Genomic DNA, 23,072 nt, shown 5'->3' with positions numbered 1-23,072 from the left:
TGGCCTCACAGCTCTTGTCTCAATTGTTGCAGGAAGCCAAGGGATGCCAGGAATGCCGGGCCTGAAGGGTCACCCAGGCTTCCCAGGACCTTTAGGACAACCAGGACTGCCTGGACCACCTGGACAGCATGGCTACCCTGGAGCTCCTGGCCAGGAGGGGCCCTTGGGGCTGCCAGGCGGCATAGGCAATGAAGGTAAGGGTCCCACTCTCCCATCAAGGGGTCAGAGCCTCACTCATACTGAAAAACCACCCCCCCCCTGAGGAGTTATCACACTGCTCCAAGAACCCCTCCCCTTCTCACGAATTGCAGGGTTGCTGAAAGTACCCTACATTGCATCGCTTAGACAACAGAAATTTATTTTCTCACAGTTCTGGAAGCTGGAAGTCCAACATCAAGGTGTCAGCAGAGTTGGTTCCCCCTGGGGCCTCTCTCCTTGGCTTGTAGATGACTGCCTTCTCCCTGTGTCCCCAGAGAGGCTGGGAGGTGGCCACAGTCGTGCTGGAGGAAGTCAAGGGCCCCTTTGTCGATCAGGAACCATTCAGGATGACCCTAGTTCTCTCATTTGCCATAGTCAGGTGACAGCTAAATACAGAGCATTGCATGACTGGTAAAAATCCATGCGAAAGCCCTGCCCTAAAAGAGCCTGCAGTTTAGCTGGGGAATTATATACATAAAAGGCTTGCGTTTCAGCAGAGCCGGCCAACGGGGTGACCAGACCCTGAGGCTCCCAATTTCCCAGGGGGCAGGGAGCCAGGCAGGCTGGAGCAATCCTGGGAAAAAGAGATGAGACAAGCCAGGCATGGAAGATGGGCATGCCTGTAGCGGGGTCCTTCCCAGGAGGAAGAGGGCAGGCAGAGGCGGGAATGCCCAAGGAAATGTGTTTGGTGCTGTGTTCCCCTAAACTGGCTGGGGAGAGAGCTTATTCTGAGGAGGGGACTGGTGGTCTGGACAGGAAGATAGGGCCCCCGCTTAGAAGACATTGAATGTTGAGCTGAGGAGTCAGATCCCCTGGGCACAGGAGCTGGTGGGAGTTTTTAACAGAAGGCTGCATTAAGAAAGCTGGCAGCTGTGTGGCAGGAGACTGAGGGAGAGTGGTGAGTGTGGCACAGTGGCAGCCCTAATGAGAAAATGAGGTGGGAGCAGGGGGAAGGGGAAGCGGAGGCCGGGAGCAGCCACCTGGGCAGGTGCAGTCCTCTCCTAGAACTTAATCCCCAGGCTGAGTCAGGGATGGCCAAGAGGGACAGGCGGCCCAGAATAATCTCTGAGATCACATCCCATCTTAGAGTTGGCAGATCCCCTATACCCACCTGATATCCCACCACCATAACTTCATTCCTTTGGATTCCAAAGTCAAGAGGGCTTGAGTGGAGAAAGTCTGATTTGTCTAGAAGTCACTTGAGCTTCCAGCTTTCAAAGAAAGACCTCTTTAGGAAAGCCAGCCCTGCGGATTTTCTACATACAGTGGCCACACCTTTAAAACTCACCTTTACAGTTAGTTTCTCATTTTCCTTCCAAGAAGTTTTTATCAGAAAAGGTTTTGTTATCAATGCCTCAAAAGTATTGTAAGAGACATATTTTCTGTGTGTGGTGTGTCCATCCTGTTATATATTTCTTCCCCCTCTCTTGGACAGGTCTGCCTGGAGAAAGAGGGGACCCAGGGGACACAGGTGTCCCTGGACCTTTGGGCATGAAAGGTGTACCTGGTGACAGAGGTGACCCTGGTTTGTTGGGCGAGAGAGGTCCTCAAGGAAACCCTGGCTTTAAAGGAATAGCCGGAATGCCTGGTATCCCTGGGCCAAAAGGTAACTGTATAACATGACAAGGAATCACCTGATAGGGTGTTAGGCATGTTAAACTTGGATTTGGGACAGTCCCACGTGCCTGCAGGCTGAAGCCTCAGGACTCCTGTCCTCCAGAGGCATCAATCCCTGGGAAAACTGGCTAATGCTGTTAGGCTGGGCATGGCTGATGTGCCCAGAATGCTCATTTCTTAATTTACCAAGAGAGAGTGACTGCCTGAGAGGCCCCCTCAGGAGACAAGATTCAGACCCAGAGGCTAGCTGGTGAACAGAAACTGAAATAAAGGACTATGCTTGGTCCCCAGCATAGGTTTATTTTCACACAAACAGGCTGACTCATCTAGAAGTGGAGCCCTAAGGCTTTTGACCATTGCTGGAGACACAGTGGTCTTACTCCCCAGTGGTTCTCTGCCAGATCTCCATGCTGGGAGTGGCATCAACACACATTAACTTCTGGTGCCCCTTCACACCTCTTCTCGCTGGGCCCACAAGCCTAGGAGACCTCCCAGTTTTCCTCATGTCCTTCTGGCTGACTGCTGTTCATTTGTGTACGTTTCCTCCCCAGTGGCCAGACAGAAGACGAGCAGGTTCTGTGCCCCTCAGTCTGGACGTAGGTCAGCAGACAAGCCCTTGGGCAATGGTATCCTGCAAATCCCTGGTTTAGGTTAAGAATCTTAGCCTATTCTCACATGAGTTACTCTGTGGGAATGTCGCAGATGAGTGAAACCGAAATATTGTGCATTTATCCATGCCTAACCCAGGACTTTTCCTGTTCACTCTGCAGGTCTTAGAGGTTCACCGGGGATGGATGGTTTCCAAGGCATGATTGGGCCCCAAGGAAGACCTGGGGTTCCAGGACACAAAGGAGAACCTGGATTGTTTGGAGTTCCAGGGCAAAAGGGTCTGGCTGGTATGCCAGGTGGAAAAGGTACGCCTACTTCTCTTAAGGTCTTTCCCACAGGGTTCACTCTCACTTTCATGGGGGCATAACACTGCTCAGATGAATCTTTTAGAAACCCAAAAAGCTAGACACTGTTTAAAAGACATAAACAGCCCTAGCTGGTTTGGCTCTAGTGGTTAGAGCATAAGCCCACAGACTGAAGGGTCTCGGGTTCTAATCCCAGCAAGGGCACGTACTTTGATTGCAGGCTTGATCCCCGGCCCCACTTGGGGTGCATGCTGGAGGCAGCCAATCGATGTGTCTCTCTCGCATCGATGTTTCTCTCTCCCTTCCACTATCTCTGAAAAGCAGTGGAAAAAATATCCTCAGGTGTAGATTAAAAATAAATACACAAACTAATAAAAACTAGGGTTAGGGAAGAGTTAGGAATTGGCTTTTAATGGGCGCAGGATTACTTTCTGGAGTGATAAAAATGTTCTGAAGTTAGGTGATGGTGATGGTTGCACAACTGTAAGTACATTAAAAACCACTGAATTATTCTCTTTAAATGAGTGAATTGTATGCTATGCAAATTATATCTCAGTAAAGCTGTTTTTTAGAAATGTAATTACTCTTCAAAGAGTTAAAACTTATACAGATTCTTAGAAAAATAGAAATTACAGTCTAGGGCACTACATTTTCCAAGCTTTCTACTCATACTTAAAATTTCAATTAATCTTCATTTTAATTTAGGGTTTACAGGCCACTGAGCAAAAACTGATATTTTACAATTAAATTTAAAATGAAGTTACACTTGGATTCTGCACCATTTTCTTTCCAGCTCCACTACACCATTCCCTCCAGCGTCCTTGGCAGGAAGTGAACTGTGGGAGTGCCTGGCCCTCCACTGGACAGCAAGCTCTCCAAGGACTAGAACAATTTACAGTGCTTTTGTTCCCCTCCGTTTCTAGCCCAGGGCTACAAACTCAATAAATGTTCAGTGAATGGAACTAAATTCTTTCCACTCAGCTGACTCTCACTTACCAGCTGCCCTCCCAGTGAACACAGATTCTGGAACATTCTCAGCCTGGACCTTATAGCACAATTCTCCGACTTGTCCACAGCCTCCCAAGCCCCCTGACCAGTTTATGAACTCCTTGTAAGTTCCCTGGCAGCACCCCACCCTCGTATTACTGTGACCGCCCCAGGTCTGGCTGACCCGTTGTGAATCCTGAGGCTCAGCTGGTGCCTGCAGGAAGGGGATGGAGCTGGAGTCCTTCCTCATTTGATACTTACTACTTGTGGCCAAGGTTGATCGCTGTCTCATCAGAGTGCAAATAAATAACTCTCCCTCACATTCTGTGACACCCTGCCACACTCATCCTTGTGTTGTCCTGGTGGCACAGCTCCTTCCATCCCGATGTGCTCTGTGCCCACACCTCTACTGTAGAGAAGGGGTTGGGGAAGGGAGAAGACAGGTATGTGTCTCTCAGAGCCCCTCACCCCCAGCCCACAGGCTTCTGGATCAGGGGACACATGTGGTCCCTCTGCTTAGAGCCTCTTGGGGCTCAGGTTTTGAAGAACAGCAGCAGCTGAGTCCTGCTCCACCTGTGTTTTTACACCCGGTCTAGGGGTAAAGTGAAATGACTGCATTCTGTTCCCTTCCAGGAAACCGAGGGGAACCAGGACCCCCAGGACCACCTCCTTTGATCGAGCCAGGAATGCCGTTGATTAAAGGGGAGAAAGGAGAAGAAGGACCTATGGGGTTGAAGGGCGACCTGGGTGTAAAAGGTGATGTCTCATCGAAAGGCCCAGTCTGACCTCTGAGCTGTCAAACCTGTGGGGTCCCATCCCTCCCCGCCCAGCCCGGTACCTACCCCTGCCTCTCCCAGTGTGGAAGGGGAACAGCTTCTGCACCAGAGACACCCCTGTGCCCACACCAACCTTCACTGTGTTCCAGCCCTTTTGACACCCTGACATCTCCTAGCATGGGCTCCCAGGGGGTTCTTTGAGGCCTGATTAGCCTTGCCTTCCCATTTTAAGATTTGCAGCACTGGGGAACAGCAAAGTTGAACCCTTGGGGAGGGCAGGTGCCGCGTCCTCACAGGGCATTACACTCAGGGGTCTCCCTGCAGGTGTTCCAGGAATGCCGGGGATCCCTGGGCTGTCAGGCGTCCCTGGGTTGCCTGGGAGGCCCGGCTACATCAAAGGAGTCAAAGGAGACATCGGAGTTCCCGGCATGCCCGGTTTGCCAGGATTCCCTGGTGTGCCAGGTTCCCCTGGAATTACAGGGTTTCCAGGCTTCGTAGGAAGTAGGGTAAGTGGGTACCTTTTATTCCACATTTTATTGTCATTTCCCCTCCCCTCGCTTGTTGACTAGAGTGCCATGGCCAGCACCTGAGGTCAAGGCACAGGTTTGGAGTTAGAGCCCGGGCTGTGTTGGGTCCCTGGGTCAGCGCAGGAAATGCTGTGCTCATGCCAGCACCAGGTGTGATCAGAGTGCCGCCCATGCCACTGCTGTCCTTGCGTGGGCTTCTGTTGGATGGAGCGCGGTGTCTGCATTTTCTCATGGGAACCTAGAGAACAAAACTTGGATTTCTAGAGATCTGAGCTCTAAACTCGAGCACATACGTGACATCAGGACTAAAGGCCCATTACCGGATCGCAGCGTGGGGGACACCTGGCCCCCCGTTTACTCATTTCTTCACTCTACATGTCTTTTGAGCATTTGCCTTCTGCCAGGCACCATGTTTTAATGGTATCAGTGGTGTCATCTCTCCACACCTGTGGCCTCACCTATAAAATGCAGGCAGTAGCTACCTTGCGGCTTTAGTGAGCGCAGGATAGATGATATGTGCAGCGTGGCACAGCGTGGCTCTCCGTAGACTATTGCACGGAATGCTCTTTCCATCCTTGTACACTTAAAAGGTATTGTGCACAGTCCTCGGCACACGACCGACTCGTTTCTGGCATTGACAGTGAGCACCACATGCGGGGGAGATCAGAAGTTCTAGCCACTCTAGCAAACCTTTAGGGACAGGCCCTGGCTTGGCCTCTGTCCAGCCCACCCTGGTATACATGGAGTCCTCAGAATTCTTCAGGTATCTTCCTTCCATCACCCCCAAAATCTGTACCTGAGAGGATCTTATTCCAGTCTTGTGAGCAGCTAAGTCAGGTCAATTTAAAAAAGTAAGAGGCATATATCTACGGAAGAACGCGTCTGACCACGTTCCCAGCAGCTATGTTCATGAGGGTCAAAAACTGCGAAACACCCACAGGGAACAGAATAAATAAACATGGTACGTTCAGACAGTGGGCTAGTGCGCAGGAGTAAAATGAGAATTATTGACAAACGCAAAAACACTAATGAATCTCACAGACTTTATATTGAACGAAATAAGCCAGAAACAGGAAGTGCATATGATACGATTCCATTTTTATGACAAGACTATTTGATGGAGGCAAGTCAGAAGAGAGGCAGGATTATTAGTAGGAAAGGGCACCAGGGAACTTTCTAGAGTACTGAATGTTCTATGTCTTTATCTGGGTGTCACATGCGTAAGAATTCATTGAGCATCTAAGATGAATGCACTGTGCTGTATGTAAGTATAAAGCAAGCTTTAGGAAAGAAAAGAGTGTTGTCTAAGCAAGGGTTCAGCCTCCGGTACATCTTCCCACTCCTCCCGCAAAATGGGGCTTCATTAATAATTTAAGAGATGTAAGGTAAGCCATGCTAGGAAAGGGCATTCCTGAAGTCCCAGGTTGATGCTAAAGTAGAAACCAGTGGGAGCAAGGTAGACCAGAACTCCCACCCTCCCTGTGAGGTGGAGACACTTCAAAGAGAAAAACCATGGTTTCTTTTGAGTCACAGAGTAACACATCATTCCAATCTTATGATTAACAACAAACATCGTTCAGGAGAAGTCTCACTCTAGCCACAGGTGGACGTGCACAGCCATGTAATACAGAGCAAGTCTGAGAATCTCGCAGCCCAGATCAGTATCCCAGTGCTGCTGCTTAATAGCTGAGTGACATTGATCATAATACTAACCTCTTCGTGCCTCAGTTTCCTCATCTGTCTATAGCATCTACTTCATAGGGTTGTTGTGAGGATTAAAAAGCTCTTGATGCCCTTCCCGGGTGGCTCAGTTGGTTGGCGAGTCATCCCCTGCACCAAAAGTTTGCGGATTCTGTTTCCCACCAGAGTACATACCAAGGTTTCAGGTTTCCACCCCCAGACACGTCGGGGGCACGTCCGGGAGGCAGGCAACTGATCCATGTTTCTCTCTCTCTAACAAAATCAATAAAAACATATCCTCAGGTGAGGATTTAAAAAAAAAAAGTTCTTGCGATGGGACCCAACCTGCTCACCTGTGGAACGCGTGGCAGAGGATGAGGCTGCCGTCAGCCGTGGCTGTTCTTGCCACCATCGTGACCACGATCTGCATCAGCGGTTACTGATTTCAATAAAGCTGCCAAGCTTGTTTCATTTTTACTACTTTACATTTAATAAGGCGGAGTAAGCAAGCCACCTAATTAATTGCACTGGAAAAAACATTAGGAGTTTTCTACAAAATGATGACATCACCCGGCCAGAGTTGCTCAGTGGTTGAGCATCGACCTGGGATCCAGGTGATCTTAGTTCGATTCCCAGTCAGGGCACATGCCCGAGTTGCGGGCTCGATCCCCAGTGGGGGCCTGCAGGAGGCAGCCGATCAATGACTCTCTCTCATTGGTGTTTCTCTTTCTCTCCCTTTCTCTCTCTGAAATCAATAAAGACGTATTTAAAGGGGAAAAAATGACATCACAAACCTTGAGTGTTTTGAGCATACCAAATAGTTGACTACACTAACCTTCAAAATTACAAACTTATTTTATGAACAGACTTTTAAGATGGTTTTGTCTTTGGCTCTAGGGTGACAAGGGTGCTCCGGGGACAGCAGGTCTTTATGGCGAGAGTGGCCCCACGGGTGATTTTGGTGAGTGTCGCTCAGGCAGTGAAAATGGGACATCCACGATCCAGAGCATTCTTGGGAGATGTGTTGTGTCAGATCCACAGAACCATTAGTTATCTTGAAGCAAAGTATTCTTATTAAGAATGTAGTGCAGCAGAAGTTACAAAATTAACCACCTGTTCTCAATCAACTTTTCTGCACCTAACAGGTGATATTGGAGACACTATAAATTTACCCGGAAGCCCAGGCCAGAAGGGGGAACAGGGCACCATTGGAACACCAGGTACCTAAGTCTTTTTCCATCTCTTCCTCTCATCAGCATCCCTGACCCCTCTCTGTGTTGTCACCTAGAAGCTAGCTTGCCTAATCTATCACTATGTGGTAAGCACTGTGGATCATGTTAGAGGGAATGGTTTGAGGTCTTCAAGCCCAGTGTACAAGAGATACTCTGAAATTCTTAATTAAATTAAAGCCAGAGATAAAGTTTCTCTGCCTCTCCCTGAAAGGGAAAATCGCCAGAATCAACACTCATAAAATCAACATTTTATGTGGCCCGTAAAATGAGACTCATGAAAAAGAAGCAGAGCCTGGCTCCGGGGACACATTATAGAGCATAAAACAAATGATACAGTGACTGGAGCTTCTTGTAAACAGTGAAAGGTCTAGAAGAAAGGTCAGTGGGAGTTCGGCCCATCTCTTGAGTATGGGCAGCCCCTGACCCTGAGTACATTGGGGGGCCTCATGTGAGGTCACTCTTCTCTGAGCATCCCTGAAGTTCAAGGTCAAAATTCCTGCCTATAATCATATCCCAAGGGACATTTGATAGTATGATGCCTTCTTCTGGAGATTTTATCTTGGGGGACCTCACACTGCTTAAGCTGCCTGGAGCCCCAAGTCTTTCTAGGGATAGCCCTGGTTGGGGCAAAGAGTCTGTTCATGTGATTGGCCAGTAGGGAGGATCCTGAGCTGGTTTTTTATCTAGAAAGAGCTCCAGATTGGAAAGGGGTATTCAGTCTACCATGGGATCAGAGGACTACCACTCAGGAATAGGCAGCCTCATCTACAAGCCTCTCTGGACTCTGTGGATCTATAATTTGGTTTCCCGATGGCTCTCCTTTCAGTCACAGGGTACCCTGGGCTGCTGAGCCTTCTGGCTCTTGGCTGGCTAAATCTCCTGTCCTAAATAATTGCTTTGGCAATTTGGTTTATCTTGGCAGAAATGTGAGACCATCTTTGCCACATGTCACTAATGATGACCTCATTTTGCAACTGAAAATGTGTCAGGAAAGAGAAGTTACCCTTGAGGGTTTAGGTTTTAGTTAAACTGTGGGCCCAGGAAATAGACCCTCCCACTCTGTCCATTGCCAGGAGACTGTATCACAGGGCTAGAGGGGCAGTGGTGGTTTAATCAGCCATCCTTGGGAGTCTTCCACTCATCCTTACCCCAGACCTACTAAGTCACCTCTGGGAGAAGCTCAAACATCTGCATGTTTAACAAATTCCCCAGATTTCCATGGCACATCACACATTAAAAACCGCTCTGATTAGTTATCTATTGATGCTTAACAAGGTACCCAAAATGCAGTGGCTTAGAACACCAACAAGCAAGTATTATCTCATATATTTTCTGAGGGTCAGGAATTTGGGAACAGGGTGGTTCTGACATGGGGTCTGTCATGAGATTCCAGTCGTGACATCGGCAGGGCTGCGCCATCTGAAGGCTGGAGAACCCTCCTCCGAGATGGCCCTCTCACACGGCTCCTGGTGGGAGGCCTCAGTTCCTCGACACAAGGGCCTCTGTCAAGGCTGCTTGAGTGTCCTCACAACATGGCAGTGGCTTCCTCCAGAGCAGGTGATCCAAGAGAGGTGACAAAGTGGAAAGATGAACTTTATGTCCTAAGCTTGAAGTGACACACCGTGATTTCCACGGTATCCTGGTGGTGACACAATTCAGCCCTTCAGTGTGGGAGGGGACTGCATACGGGTATGAATATCAGAATGTGGGGACCACTGGGTGCCAGCTTGGGAGCTGCTGATCTCAGGCTCAGAGGGAAGAATTAGGTAAAATACTAGTTGATGACAGAACATGTTTAGATACTCACCCCCCTTCACAACAGAAGTACCGAGTGTGGTAAGGCAGCGTCCTCTAACTTGTGTCCCCTTGAACCCTGCAAGCGTTAAGCCCCAGTGTGATGCATGTTGATGATTTGTTCCAAGCAGCAAATCTGTGGTTACAGGTCTAAAGGGGTACTTTGGAGAGAAAGGAACAGAAGGTGACATCGGCTTCCCCGGGATAACAGGCATAGCTGGAGCCCAAGGCCCTCCCGGACTTTCAGGGCAAACAGGTAACTCTTGTAGTCACACAGTCTTCCTGCAGCACATGCACTCCCCTGGGTATGGCTTGAAGGTGCAGCGCCGGTGGGGCAGAGTACAGCTGAGCCTCCCAATCTCCAAGACCCCATCAACAAAGGCCAGTTTCACCAAGGAGTTATCTGCTAGTTTCGCACTTCACCCTAGGAAGCTTGCTCTTGCACGGTTCACCTGCCGGTTCACCTCGCTCTGCCTTAGCGCCAGACACGCGGGAACAACCAACCTGGCTGTGGGGGGCGGGTTTGTGTGGCCCAGTGTCTGTCTCTCCATGAGCACAGACTAAGTTCTTGTTACAGGATCTCTTTCATGAATTTGCATATGCAGAAATTCCTTTGGGGACCCCAAGTTAATGACAAAGCAAACAGTGAACTAGTTTCATGGTTTTTTGGTTTATTGCTGCTTTTGTTTTGTTTGCTTCTGCCCAGGACCTGTGATTCTGACAGGCCCATCCTCAAGAGTTTGTGTTGTGGGTTCTCTCCAAACTTCTATTTGGATGATAGGATGGAAATAAGAAAACACCAGCTGTTCTCTCTTTGGAAAGGCTGAGCTAACTCCACTGAACTTGAATGTGGGGTCCAAAGCCACTTGCATTCCCTGCCTGAAGGGAAGCTGGTCCTTTCCCGAAAAGCACCCCGTCCTCCCCATGCAGGCAGGACCTGGAGGCTGGGAGGCAGGCCTCTCCCAAGGTCTTCAGGGTTCCTATGTCCGATTTATGTATTTCTCTCCCCTCCCCCAGGCTTTCCAGGACTGACAGGCCAGCGGGGGCCACAAGGAGACCCTGGCCGGGCCGGAGTGCCGGGCACCAAAGGAGATTATGGCTGGCCAGGTACTCCAGGCTCACCAGGTAAGACAGTCCCTCCTTTCACAGACACAGCGCACAATGAGTCACAAACAGATTTGCCAGCCCAACAGGCGTGGCTCAGAGGTTGAGCATCAGCGTAGGATCCAGGTGATTGCGGTTCGATTCCAAGTCAGGGTACATGCCCAGGTTTCCAGCTCAACCCCCAGTAGGGGGCATGCAGAAGCAGTCGATCAATGACTCTCTCATTATTGATGTTTCTATCTCTCTCTCTCTCCCCCTCTCCCTTCCTCTCTCTGAAATCAATAAAATCAATAAAAACATTTTTAAAAAAACAAAACAGATTCGCCAGTTGAGGAGAGGCACTATTAACCAGGTTAAGCTCTCTCCACGCTCTTTTCTGTAAGAATGTGTGAGATAAAAGGCAGCGGCGTTCGCAGTTTACTGTCCACACAAAACACATCTGGGAAAAGATAGACACACCAATCTGCAGAGAAGTGCTTCGCTCCCTAGGATGATAAATGAAAACTGCCCAGGAAGCCTCAGTGCCCACCCCTCAGTCAGCATATGGGCAGCACAGAGGAGGGACCAGGGGGACAGACACCAATTTGTTCCTCTACAGGCTTCCCAGCTTCCCACTGACTGAGGTCTGGTGGAGCCCTTGGCAGGACTTAGAGAGTTAGGCAGTCTGACCTGGACAGGCCCCTGCTCAGGGACAGACCATGAGTGGCTGGACAGGCCCATGTCAGGGACAGGCCCTCAGTGGCTGGACAGGCCCCTGGTGGGGGACAAGCCCTCAGCTGCTCTATTGCTCAGAATTAAGGATGACCCACCACCTCCACACTCACTGTTCACATCACAGGGAGAATTGCCACCTGTGTCCCATGTCCTACTTTAGAAATGTTTGTCCTCGAGAATCCAGAGAGAACAGAACTAATGCCAGGATTCGTCCCAGGCAGTTTTTACAAATCAAACATGTATAGGCACTCAAGCTCCAAGAAGAGAAATGGAATACACCACTTCCCAGTTCCCGCCCGACTCGAAAAAGTCTGTAAAGATTTTAGGAAATCAATCTTTAAGTTACTGGTTCTCTCAGGTGACATAGAAGTGATTAATTTACATGTCAGACTATATGCTGAACTGTTCGCGGGGGTTTTGAATAAATTGGATGGGTAACCCTATCATATCAGATGAATTATTTTAAGGGTTTCTTTTTGGCTCTGAAATAACCATGAGTGAAACCCACACAGGTTCACCGGGCATCCGAGGCATCGGTGGATTACACGGCTTGCCAGGCACCAAAGGCTTCCCAGGATCCCCAGGTACCCATGGCAGTTGCAGCCACTAGGCCACAAAGCCATGCCCAGCATGGCAGGGAGGGGGCAGGGTCTGGGAGGGCCATGTAGGATACAGGATATGTTGGGAGGTGTTCAGAGAGCAGAACTGCTCCATGAAGACTGATCACCCTGACGCCGTGTGGACTCAGGGTCCCTGTGGTTCTGCAGACCACCTCCCCAGGGTTCCACCTCCAAAAACCATCACACTGGAAACTAGGCCTTCAACATAAGAATTTTGGCGAGATAGTTCATTCATAGCAGTGATATACCAGTCTCAGATTGTGGGACACTGAGGCCACATAGCAAACTGAAATTGCCCAGCTGCCTTCTGGTTGCCTATATTTGAGTCTCACCAAAGAGCATTACTGTTCTTTCATTTGTGAAAATTAACCTTGCGTGGTTGAAGATGCTGACGTCGTCGCTGTTTAACCCTGCCACAGGTGCAGACATCCATGGAGACCCAGGTTTCCCAGGTCCTGCTGGGGAAACGGGTGAGCCAGGAGAGGCCAACATCCTTCCAGGCCCTAGCGGAGCCCCAGGACAAAAAGGGGAGCGAGGAGTTCCAGGTGAGGCCAGACACGTCCAGCATTTCCATCTGCATATCCAGAACCCAGTGCTTTGCTGGGCAGCCAGAGTGGGAGAGATATGAAGTCATGCTTGTCAGTTCACCCATCTGCCCCGTGAATGGAGTTAGGAAAAGAGTCCCTCGAAGATGGAGATGAGACCCAGCCTGGGAGGAACAGGGAAGTGAGAGACCTCAATTCCACATGGCGTGTGCAATTCTGGCCCACAGACAGCACTTACAAAACATCACAACATCGTACTCTGTATCACACAGCATGTATTAGCATCTGATTCACAGAACATACTGTTCAGGCTCTGCAACTGACAAGAGACAGAGTACACATGAGCAGAAACTAGCTCTCTTTCATTCCTTTGTGTATATGTCGGCTAAATGCCTGGCACAGGGTAAGTGCTCAATATTGGTTCAAAGTCAATACTGTGAAACTATAAGGTAACTGTCTTTGACCTCTACTGAAAAGCTATGTGTGCTCCAGGATATCCTGAAATTGTCCTATGACATGTTCACCTGTGCAGCATTAGTTTCTCAGAACCCTTTGAACATACTGTGTAGCTGCCTGCACTCCATCAAGGGGACCTCAGACATATCTCGGGCTCTCAAATGACCCTGAAGCATAGGGTCTCTTTTTTAAAGCTGTTGTCCCCTTACAAAGCCCTCATCCCACATGAAAGTCACCATAGCCCAGTGACCTGGTGGCTCCTGAGTGGTCCTTCAGGCCAGAGCAGACCCTTTCCTCTGCCCACCAGGCCGCTGGGGATAAGGAATGGTGACTTTCAGTGGTGACATTCACAGATGGCTGGTCAGGACTCTCACTCTTCTCTAAGAATAGGGAAATAATGCCAATCTGTGGAGTCCCTGCATGAGTTTCAGAAGCTCGAATTTGCAGCCGCAATTATTTCTGCAGTGATGTTTGAACTTCAGGTCATGATTTGATTATGAGTTTTGCAAAACGGCCTTTCATTGAACCTCCATTGGGCAGGGCTTTTATTTCAATACTTAGGAAGATTCATGAGGACCACAGAGAAAATGGAGTTATTTTGGCCCTGATTGCAGCAAACTAACTCCTGCTCCTTCCATGTCCTCATTAACAGCGGCCCACTCACTGCAGTTAGTTGAGCGCATTATGTTTTCGTGGGAGCCTGGCCAATCTGGATCTTCTAACTCAAGAGTTTTGCTGTTAGTCACTGCTGCTCACCATCTGTTTTGGTTTCTTTGTGACAATAGTTAGAAGCAGCTCACCTGGTGTTATTTTATATCCAACTACAGATAGTGGCTGGTTAATCCCCTCAGTCTAGTAAACGCACTAGCATATTGCCTGTAATTAGTGAGACCGAGGCAACACCTTCTGGCACGTGCTTCTTCGTAACACTCGGAAGTTGCCTGAACAGCGCCTGTCCCCCTGTTCTAGGCACCAGAACCTCCCAATGTGAAAGTCTCTTCATGTTGCTGATGAATAGCGATTCGTCATGAAGCCACGTGGGGGACACAGGCACCGCTATCTCACAGATTTTCACTGTGTTGTCCCAACTCACTCTTCCCTCTATGGTAGAGATAATGGTCCCTGGAAACTGTGACATTCTGATTTTTTTGCAGAGTTCTCGTACTAACCTCTGAGTCCCCAGACCTTAAGGGAAAACAAATACTCGTATGGCAATTAGGGGAGAAACTAGTCTCCTTCCCTGTTGGCCATTTATCTTGCCACTTGCCATAGCTGGGACCCAAGATACTGAAGAATAGCCACAGGGAGAATTAAAAATATCGGTGTGGCTCAGAGCCTCATCTTGCCAGTACTGGAGACTTCTGTCCCATCACAAGTGCCAGCAGAACCAACAGACCTCACCTCTCAAGATGCCGTCAGGGCGGCCCGAGGTGTCATACACAAGTAGCCACATCAGTGGGGCACAGTGACGCAGTCTCTGAGCAGGTAGCCTCCGTGTGAGAATGAGATCCCAGTGGAGGTGGGTCCGAGGGGCCCTCTTGGCAGCTGATGGGGCTGGTGGAAGTGGGGGACACAAGACCGCTACCTCCCTGTCCCCACCCCCAAGAGCTGTGTTCGACATTCCCTGGCCTCAGGGCACCGCCCATCACTGCCTGTCCTTGGTGGCTGTGCCCCTGGACAGGTGATAGCATGGAGGGGAAACAACAGATGAAAAAGTTGGATGCTGACACTAAAAACAACTTCTGTTTCCCTCCTAAGGAGAACGAGGCCCAGCTGGGAGTCCAGGACTGCAGGGGTTCCCAGGCTTCACACCCCCTTCCAACATCTCTGGGTTACCTGGCGACCAAGGGGCGGCCGGGATATTTGGCCTAAAAGGTAAGCAGGGCTCACACTTCTGGGCGTTGGAATCTCTCAGGGCTCACACAGGACAAACACTGCGCTTCCACCCATATGAGGTCCTCAGAAGAGTCCAGTTCGTAGAGACAGGAAAGAAGATTGGGGGTTGCCGGGGCTGGGGGAGGGGGGAAGGGAGTTAGTGCTTCATGGGGACAGAGTTTCAGTTTGGGACAATGAAAAAGCTCTGAGGTGGATGGTGGTGATAATTGTACAACAGTGTGAATGGACTTGATACCACTGAACTGTGCACTTAAAATGGTTAAAATGATAAATTTGTGTCACTTATATTTTACCACAATAAAAAGAAAAAGTCACCCAGTGTTATAAACTTGCCAGAGACTAAACAGATGGCTTTCTGTCCATCTTCCTGGGCTCCCCCAGACCATTGTGACACCTTCCTCCCGTTTAACCTCTCCTCTCTTGTGACTAATGTTGACAGGTTATCCAGGCCCCCCGGGGCCACCTGGGCCTGCTGCTATTCCTGGAAGCAAAGGTGATGAGGGGCACCCAGGAGCTCCAGGAAACCCAGGGACCAAAGGATGGGTTGGGGACCCTGGGCCCCAAGGCCGGCCTGGTGTGTTCGGTCCCCCTGGGGAAAAAGGTAACTGTGCCCACACGAAGGTGTCATGTCCTGGGGGAGGCTGGTAGCAGTGGTCAAAGATAACTAGAGCCCCTGCCCAGGCATGTGTCCTGAATGTCCTCCTTGTCTCCAAGGGCCAAGAGGTGAGCAAGGATTCATGGGAAACATAGGAGTCACCGGAAGTGTGGGCGACCGAGGCCCTAAGGGACCCAAAGGAGAACGAGGGTTCCCGGGTAAGTGGCAGCTAACATGCCTGCGGAGCCACCGTCTTAGATCGGCTGCCCCCAGGAGTGGGCTTCAGAACTACCCCTGCCCCTCTGGGCATGGGGACAACTCTAAAGCCAGTCTTTGTCCTTTGGCCCAAACCCTAAAGTGCAAAGAGGAAAGCAAGGTGGGGTCTGCAGGCACTCCCGCGGGTGCATGAAAGTAATCCTTGGGGGGCAGGTACTGACGGCCTCTCAGATGAGTCATTGTTAACCCCCTTCATCTCTAGGAAGCAAGATTGTTCTTCAGAGCTCCAAGATTGGTTTCAACGAGTAAAGCAATGGGATAGAAAAGAAATGATATGCATATATGCATAATCCATGAACACAGACAATAGCGGTGAAGGCCTGGGGGTACAGGTGTGGGGTGGAAGGAGTCGATAGGGAGAAAAGGAGACATCTGCAATACTTTCAACAATAAAGATAATTTTTTTTTAAAAAGCAATCAGAACAAGAAAGTGAGTGGTCCTCCTGTGTCAACTGGCCTTCCTTTTCCCTTTCCAGGTACCCCCGGTCCTGTGGGATCCCCAGGGATTGTAGGAATCCCCCAGAAGATTACCATCCAGACCGGGCCAGTGGGTCCACAGGGAAGGAGAGGCCCCCCTGGGGCACAGGGAGAGATGGGACCCCAGGGTCCCCCAGGAGAACCAGGTAGGAGCCTTATTGTAGGGCTACCAGGGAAAGGCTCCTTGTCTTATTTGCTTTGTTTCCACTTTTGTTTCTTGCCAAAAGCATTTTTTTAAAAAAATATGTCTTTATTGGTTTCAGAGAGAGGAAGGGAGATGGAGAGAGAGATCAGTGATGAGAGTCATTGATCAGCTGCCTCCTGCATGCCCCTGACTGGGGATCGAGCCCGCAACCCGGGCATGTGCCCCGACTGGGAATCAAACCCCGATCTCCTGGATCCAAGAGCTGAGCCATACCGGCGGGGCACCAAAAGCATTTTTCAAGCACTAGTGTCACTCTTTCTGTGGCACTCACACCTTTTCCATGACTGTGCAGGTTTCCGCGGAGCTCCTGGGAAGGCAGGGCCCCAGGGAAGAGGCGGTGTGTCTGCCATTCCTGGATTCCGAGGAGACCAGGGGCCCATGGGACACCAGGGACCAGTTGGCCAGGAAGGTGAGTGATGGACGATGAAAGGAGGCGGTGGGCTGGGGTCTGCCGGGGTCTGACAGATGGACTGTGGTATGCAAGGAGGAAATGAATAAACAAGTGCTGAGAGGAGCAGAGATAAGAGGCTGCACCCCTTCCTCTCTGACACCCCAGCTCAGCTCCCAGGACCCTCACTGCAGCCTTGGTCCTGGATGCACCCCATAACACCTGCACCTAGCAGAGCACCTGAGCCTAGCAGAACACCTGGCACAGAATCTCCAGGACAGGCTGGCTTCTTTCCTTCCTCTGAGACATGTGCAGGTGCCTCAGAAAAGGAAGCAATTGGCACACCTGAGAGACAAGATTTGTGAAGATCTGAAGGCCTGAGACAGTGAGCTAAAAAACAATTACATTAACAGGAGCCATTGTAAAGTCTTGTATTATTGATTTCTTAAAATTATTTGTACATGTGCAGAATGAGCTAGGCTAGAAATAATAGCAAGTCATGCAAAAAAAAATTCTTGGGATTTGTCACCCACCTGTGCTCATTATGGTATGAGACTGCACTGTCAGCTCCCAGGTCTCGGGAAACAGCGATCTACTGCCCTCCGGATGGACTCACCCGCGGCCAGATTGTGTAGCATGGGGGACGCACATCTGAAACACACATGGGCAGGTAGCAGCCATCCAGGCTAGGAGACTGAGACAGCGCAGGGCGGAGGGGTTTCCTAGTGAGAAAGCAACAAGGTACGAAAATGTCCTTGCAGGGGAAGGGTCATGGGAGGCACGATCGGGACAGCTGATTTCAAACGCTTGAAGGGTTGTCCTGGTGAAGGCAGAGCAGACATCCTTCTGTGCCCTGAGGGGAGAATCCGGCCCTGAGTGGATATTTCTAACCCCAGGATGAGCCGCCTCTCCCTAAGCATCCAGGAAAGGGAGGCCTGCCGCTTGGGATAGAGGCCAGTTGGTTAAGGGATGGAGAATGCAGGTTGATACATCTGGGGACCCTGCCAGCTGTTCTAGTTCTTGCTGAGCACCCTGAGGGGAAAGCTAGCGGGGCCGACTGAGCCTGTGCCCTTGTTCAGTACCCTCACTGTCAGCACCCCATGCTTCCTGAACATGGAACGTAGGTCAGGTCCTCCCCGGGAGGCTCCGGTCTTCAAGGGCAGAGGCACTGACACCTCAGCCTCGGAAGAAAGCCAAGCGACTGCTGTACATGTTACCACGTGGTGTCGGCCGCGGGCTGTGGGCTGTGGGCTGTGGGCTAAGGTCTACATTGCAGCTGATAAGTGGCTCCTTTCTTTCGGACCCTAGGGGAGCCAGGCCGCCCGGGGACCCCCGGCCTGCCTGGCATGCCTGGCCGCAGCGTCGGCATCGGCTACCTGCTGGTGAAGCACAGCCAGACAGACCAGGAGCCCATGTGCCCCGTGGGCATGAACAAACTCTGGAGTGGATACAGCCTGCTGTACTTTGAAGGCCAGGAGAAAGCCCACAACCAGGACCTGGGTGCGTACCACCCGCCGGGCCCCGAGGCCCCTCAGCTGGAGGTGGTCAGGATCGAATGGCCACAGTGAGGTTCATGAGTCCTCTAAGGCGGATGAGCTTCTCCTGATTGAAGGCTCTGGTCCCATTCACGTCTCTGGGGCTTTAGAAAAGATTAAAATGGCCTTTGATGCCCTCAGGTCAGGACCACGGAGACCCGCCTCTATGGGCTCCCTTGAGGCCCAGCCTTGTGCTGGCTCCTCTCTGCCTGGAGCCACCAGCTGCCTTACCTCCTTCTTGCTTTTTGCCCCAAGTTCTGTAAACAGTCAGGCTGGGGCCGTGGGGGCCTGGAAGTCACATAGAACCCCCAGGAGAATGGATATGTGGATGGGTGTGCTCGGATTTATTCAAGTAAGCCTGGTTGCCAAAGGAATTAAAATGACTTAAAAGCACACAGAAAATGGAGCAAGCGCACATTAAAAGCAGGGGCATGGGGGGAGGGTGCCTCAGTCTGTGGTGTCTGTGGTGGGGACAGTGGTTGAGGAAACCTGTCCCACTGAATCCTGACGATGTCTGCACATTCCCCTCTGTATGATCTACCTCCGAAATAATTGTTTTTGAAACTGGGGCAAAGGAAACAAGAAAAAGGGCCTGAGAGCGGGACCAGGCCAAGAAGGCATCCACAGTGCTTGACAGGCTTGCTAAAGGTGGAGCACCGTTTGGTTCTACACGTGTGAGCAGTCAGTGGGAAAAGGGAACCCTGCTCAACTGAGTAATTACTCTGGCCATAAGGAAAGTTGATTTTTTTACCCAGAAGCAATAGAGTTATCTGCACATGGAAGTGACCAGTGTTTCTTCTGGGAGGGTGCTGTGGGGTGTGGTGAGCCAGACGCTCATCTCAGATGCTATCGGGGGTTTCTTCAGTGGGTGCTTTAAGACCCCCAACAGTGGCCTCACTCGAAGTACTATTTGTAAAGATACCACTCCCCGCTGACCCAGCTTGGCCCAGAGGTGTGTGTGAGACCTTCTAGAAGGGCAGGGCTGAAACGCCAGTATAGTCTGTTTCCCCCCAAAAATTGGAAATTGGCTCAGTCCCTCAGTGTGCAGCTGAGCCCCTCCAAATGGGCACTGGGGCAGGTCCCTGACACGGGACCTCCGAGCCCAGCCGGGCCTGGAGGAGCCTCTTCCCGGCCACACTCCACGGTGACCTCCTTTTGCAGGGCTGGCGGGCTCCTGCCTGGCTCGGTTCAGCACCATGCCCTTCCTGTACTGCAACCCTGGGGACGTCTGCTACTACGCCAGCCGCAATGACAAGTCCTACTGGCTCTCCACCACGGCCCCGCTGCCTATGATGCCTGTGACCGAAGACGAAATCAAGCCCTACATCAGCCGCTGCTCCGTGTGCGAGGCCCCGGCCGTCGCCATCGCTGTCCACAGTCAGGACGTCTCCATCCCCCACTGCCCCGCCGGGTGGCGGAGTTTGTGGATAGGATATTCCTTCCTCATGGTAGGTGGTGCTTGCAGCTCTCGCTCAGCTGTGGAACCAGGTGGAAAGCGAGTTCCTCTCCCCAACCACACCCTGGCTGGGGATGCCGCAAGAACAGCTGCCAAAAGTAACCAGACAGGGCAGTTCTGCAGGCCGCGCACTGCCCAGGGCGGGAGTGAGAGCCTGAGTGTAGCCTGCACTTTTGCCTGCACTTTGTTAACTGAGCCACATGCCTTGGCCTGGGGCCGACCCTGCCCAGAAGGGACCCGTTAATTTGCCACCAAGCTTTTTTAATTAGAATAAATTTGGCTCGTCATCCGTCTTCCTAAGCAGAACACTAAAAGTAAAACTCTACCAGTTTATCCTAAGGCTAAACACAGGGAAGACTTCTATCTAGAATCTGAAGTACCCTATGTAGTATCTATCTAGAACCTAAAGTGCCCTCAAGAAACATCCAGTAACTGGTTGGTTTTAAAGCAGATATATGTGTGCTGATGAGGCAAATCCTGGAATATCACTGTCAGGTCACCTTTGGGTATAGAGAACTCTGTCCTGGCCAGCTTACGTTTAGCTTAACATTAAGAGAAGCGACTACACCATGGTAGCATCCCTTACAATTACCGCTCACTCCACCACTGTAGGGAGAAAGGAAAGTCCAGTGGGGGTAGTAGATCTTCTATTTCATTTTTATTGATTGTGACTATCATAACTCCATCATAACTCTAGCCATGGTGACATTAAATATTTCATAAATTATATTAATGATATAATATATAAATGGATTCACAGAAACTCAGAGCCCTTACTCAGCCAGGCTGGTCCCAGCTCTGAGGCTCCCAACCCGGTGCTTCCTCCTGACCCCGTCCCAACAGCCTCAGGAGTCTCCCTTGGGGAGCCCTTTCCAGGGCCTACTGGGCAGCTCCCAGGCATGGCCTCAGCTCTCTCAGACCAGAGTGGGGCCTGAGACGCCTCGTGAAGATATGCCTGCTTCTCTCGGCCTATTTACAATAAACAAGAATGCAGTAGCTCTGGGTTGGTAAGGCTTCTGCATTTTGTGAGCAGAAAACTTTTAAAAGGTTTTTGTTTTTTGCTGGTCCTTGCCCATATACATCACAGGACAGCCTCTTTTGTTCGTGCAAACTGAGGCTGAGAGATTCCTGTTCTAAATTAGCAGGTTCTGACAACCCACTCCCCACTCAAAGCTTGCTTGACAAGCCAAACGACACTCTTATAGATTAGCTTTGCGATCGGGAGCCTACCACGCACTTTCATAGGAGCTAAAGATGTTTGTGAAACAAAGAAAGCAGAACTTGAAAGTGGCAAAGGAAATTCCCAGCCGGCAGCTGCTGGATCATCTCCAGTGACTAATTGCTTAATTAACAACCCTCTGATTGAAAAAAAAAATTAATTACATGACTAGTAGATGTTCGTTGTTGGAAAATCAGCAAGTAGAGATTTTCTAAAAAGAAAACTAATGAAAACCACTGACATACTCCCTCCATCTTCATGAAGGTTAGCAGAGGAGGGGCAGGGAGGGGTCACTTTGGGAGTGGGGGTGCTTGTTTTTAACTTAACCTCAGATGCTGAACCACATCTTGATTTTATTTTCCCTTTAAAACAAAAGCTAACATTTTGGTATCTCTTCTGCCAGGCAAATGCTTCATTCTTTGAATGGATGAATGGGGAGATGATATTTTTGCCCCCAAATGTAGTCGGTTGTATCCACCAATTATAACCTGCTTTTGCTTTTGTTCTAGTTGTCACTTCATAACAATCAGGACTGTCCATTTATGTCCACGCACCCTCCCCCGCAGCGTGCCTGCTACCCGGCTCTGCCTTCCGCACACCTGCCCGGATTTATTTCGCTAGCTAAGCCCCTAGCAGTAAAGAGCACGTGCAGGTGCTCTGTGTTGACATAAATAGATGTTCACGGCTGTCGTGCAGTTAGGAGAAAAGCGCGTCACTTGTAGCCTACCCGGGGCTGCCCCGGGGAGCATGCTCACAGCCCTGTCCCTCTCCTTCTCCACAGCACACAGCCGCAGGCGACGAAGGTGGCGGCCAGTCGCTAGTGTCGCCAGGCAGCTGTCTGGAGGACTTCCGAGCCACGCCTTTCATCGAGTGCAACGGAGGCCGTGGGACCTGCCACTACTTTGCCAACAAGTACAGCTTCTGGCTCACCACCATCCCCGAGCAGAGCTTCCAGGGCTCGCCGTCCGCCGACACGCTCAAGGCGGGGCTCATCCGGACCCACATCAGCCGCTGCCAGGTGTGCATGAAGAACCTGTGACGCCGCCCCGGCCGCGCTTCGCGCAGGTGCACCCCTGGGGCCACGTTGGTGCTTATTCTTAACTTATTACCTCAGGTGCTGACCCCAAAAATTCATTTCAGTTTTTTCTGCAAAAACAAAACAGAGAGGCCACCGAAGGAATTCAGCACCAGCACTTATACCAAATAGCCACTTGTCATCCATTCATAGGTGCTCACCACTATCTCCACCCTGCAGAGTGCAGCCCTCCTCTGGGACACCGTGACCCCCCAAAATGGAAGACTGTTGGCCCCAGCACTCCCTGTCAGGCCACACTAGACTATTATGAGCTAAGTGTATGTAATTAACTTCTTAATATGTACCTCTGTAGTCACCGCACTTTCAAACCTCGCACGCAATCTACTCATTTAACTCACTTAATGGGGTGCTATAGACAAATGAAGCCATACAGCCCGAGGGCTCCTGAACTCATTGCCACTGCTCCCACCTGAGGGTCTCCTGGAGATGGGCCGACACTGCCCTCTAAGCCAACAGCACTATGACAGCAGGATCTTCTCCCAAATACAGTTGATGCGAATTATCCTAACCCCCTCAAGGCCAAGAAGACAGTCACACACCATTGGGTTTGGCAAAAGTCACATAGAAACGAAGACCTTCTAACTGTCTGTTGTCAGCTAGGCTATTTGACAGCCAACTCCATACAGTCAGAAGTGATGTTTCCACCGCCCCCAGGCCACTCTGGAGATTGACCCTCTTTTTTTTTGTGGTAAATTGTACTCCCATGACTAAGTTCAATGTCCTCTATAATGACTATCAAATAAAATTTGGTTTTGAACTTTTTTA

At 50.5% G+C, this 23,072-nt stretch overlaps 1 protein-coding gene across 1 annotated transcript in view; it reads left to right on the top strand.

Moving 5' to 3' along the window:
* Positions 1–23,072, top strand: part of COL4A2 (collagen type IV alpha 2 chain) — a 191,826-nt gene extending 168,754 nt beyond the window's left edge. Inside the window, exons 30-48 of the mRNA XM_087814230.1 lie at positions 33–194; positions 1,634–1,804; positions 2,586–2,729; positions 4,350–4,472; positions 4,817–4,998; positions 7,597–7,660; positions 7,845–7,919; positions 9,874–9,981; positions 10,743–10,850; positions 12,056–12,127; positions 12,583–12,708; positions 14,923–15,039; positions 15,500–15,661; positions 15,775–15,873; positions 16,408–16,554; positions 16,906–17,022; positions 18,310–18,501; positions 19,698–19,984; positions 21,993–23,072. Coding sequence (XP_087670356.1) covers positions 33–194; positions 1,634–1,804; positions 2,586–2,729; positions 4,350–4,472; positions 4,817–4,998; positions 7,597–7,660; positions 7,845–7,919; positions 9,874–9,981; positions 10,743–10,850; positions 12,056–12,127; positions 12,583–12,708; positions 14,923–15,039; positions 15,500–15,661; positions 15,775–15,873; positions 16,408–16,554; positions 16,906–17,022; positions 18,310–18,501; positions 19,698–19,984; positions 21,993–22,250 — 2,714 coding nt within the window. The 3' untranslated portion in view covers positions 22,251–23,072. The remainder of the gene's footprint in view (positions 1–32; positions 195–1,633; positions 1,805–2,585; positions 2,730–4,349; positions 4,473–4,816; positions 4,999–7,596; positions 7,661–7,844; positions 7,920–9,873; positions 9,982–10,742; positions 10,851–12,055; positions 12,128–12,582; positions 12,709–14,922; positions 15,040–15,499; positions 15,662–15,774; positions 15,874–16,407; positions 16,555–16,905; positions 17,023–18,309; positions 18,502–19,697; positions 19,985–21,992) is intronic.

Source organism: Miniopterus natalensis, chromosome 2 (genome assembly GCF_054644295.1).
Source record: "Miniopterus natalensis isolate mMinNat1 chromosome 2, mMinNat1.hap1, whole genome shotgun sequence".
In the NCBI taxonomy this organism is placed as follows: domain Eukaryota; kingdom Metazoa; phylum Chordata; class Mammalia; order Chiroptera; family Miniopteridae; genus Miniopterus; species Miniopterus natalensis.
Note: the sequence above shows the minus strand (reverse complement) of the source record. Positions and strands in the feature narration are given on the sequence as shown.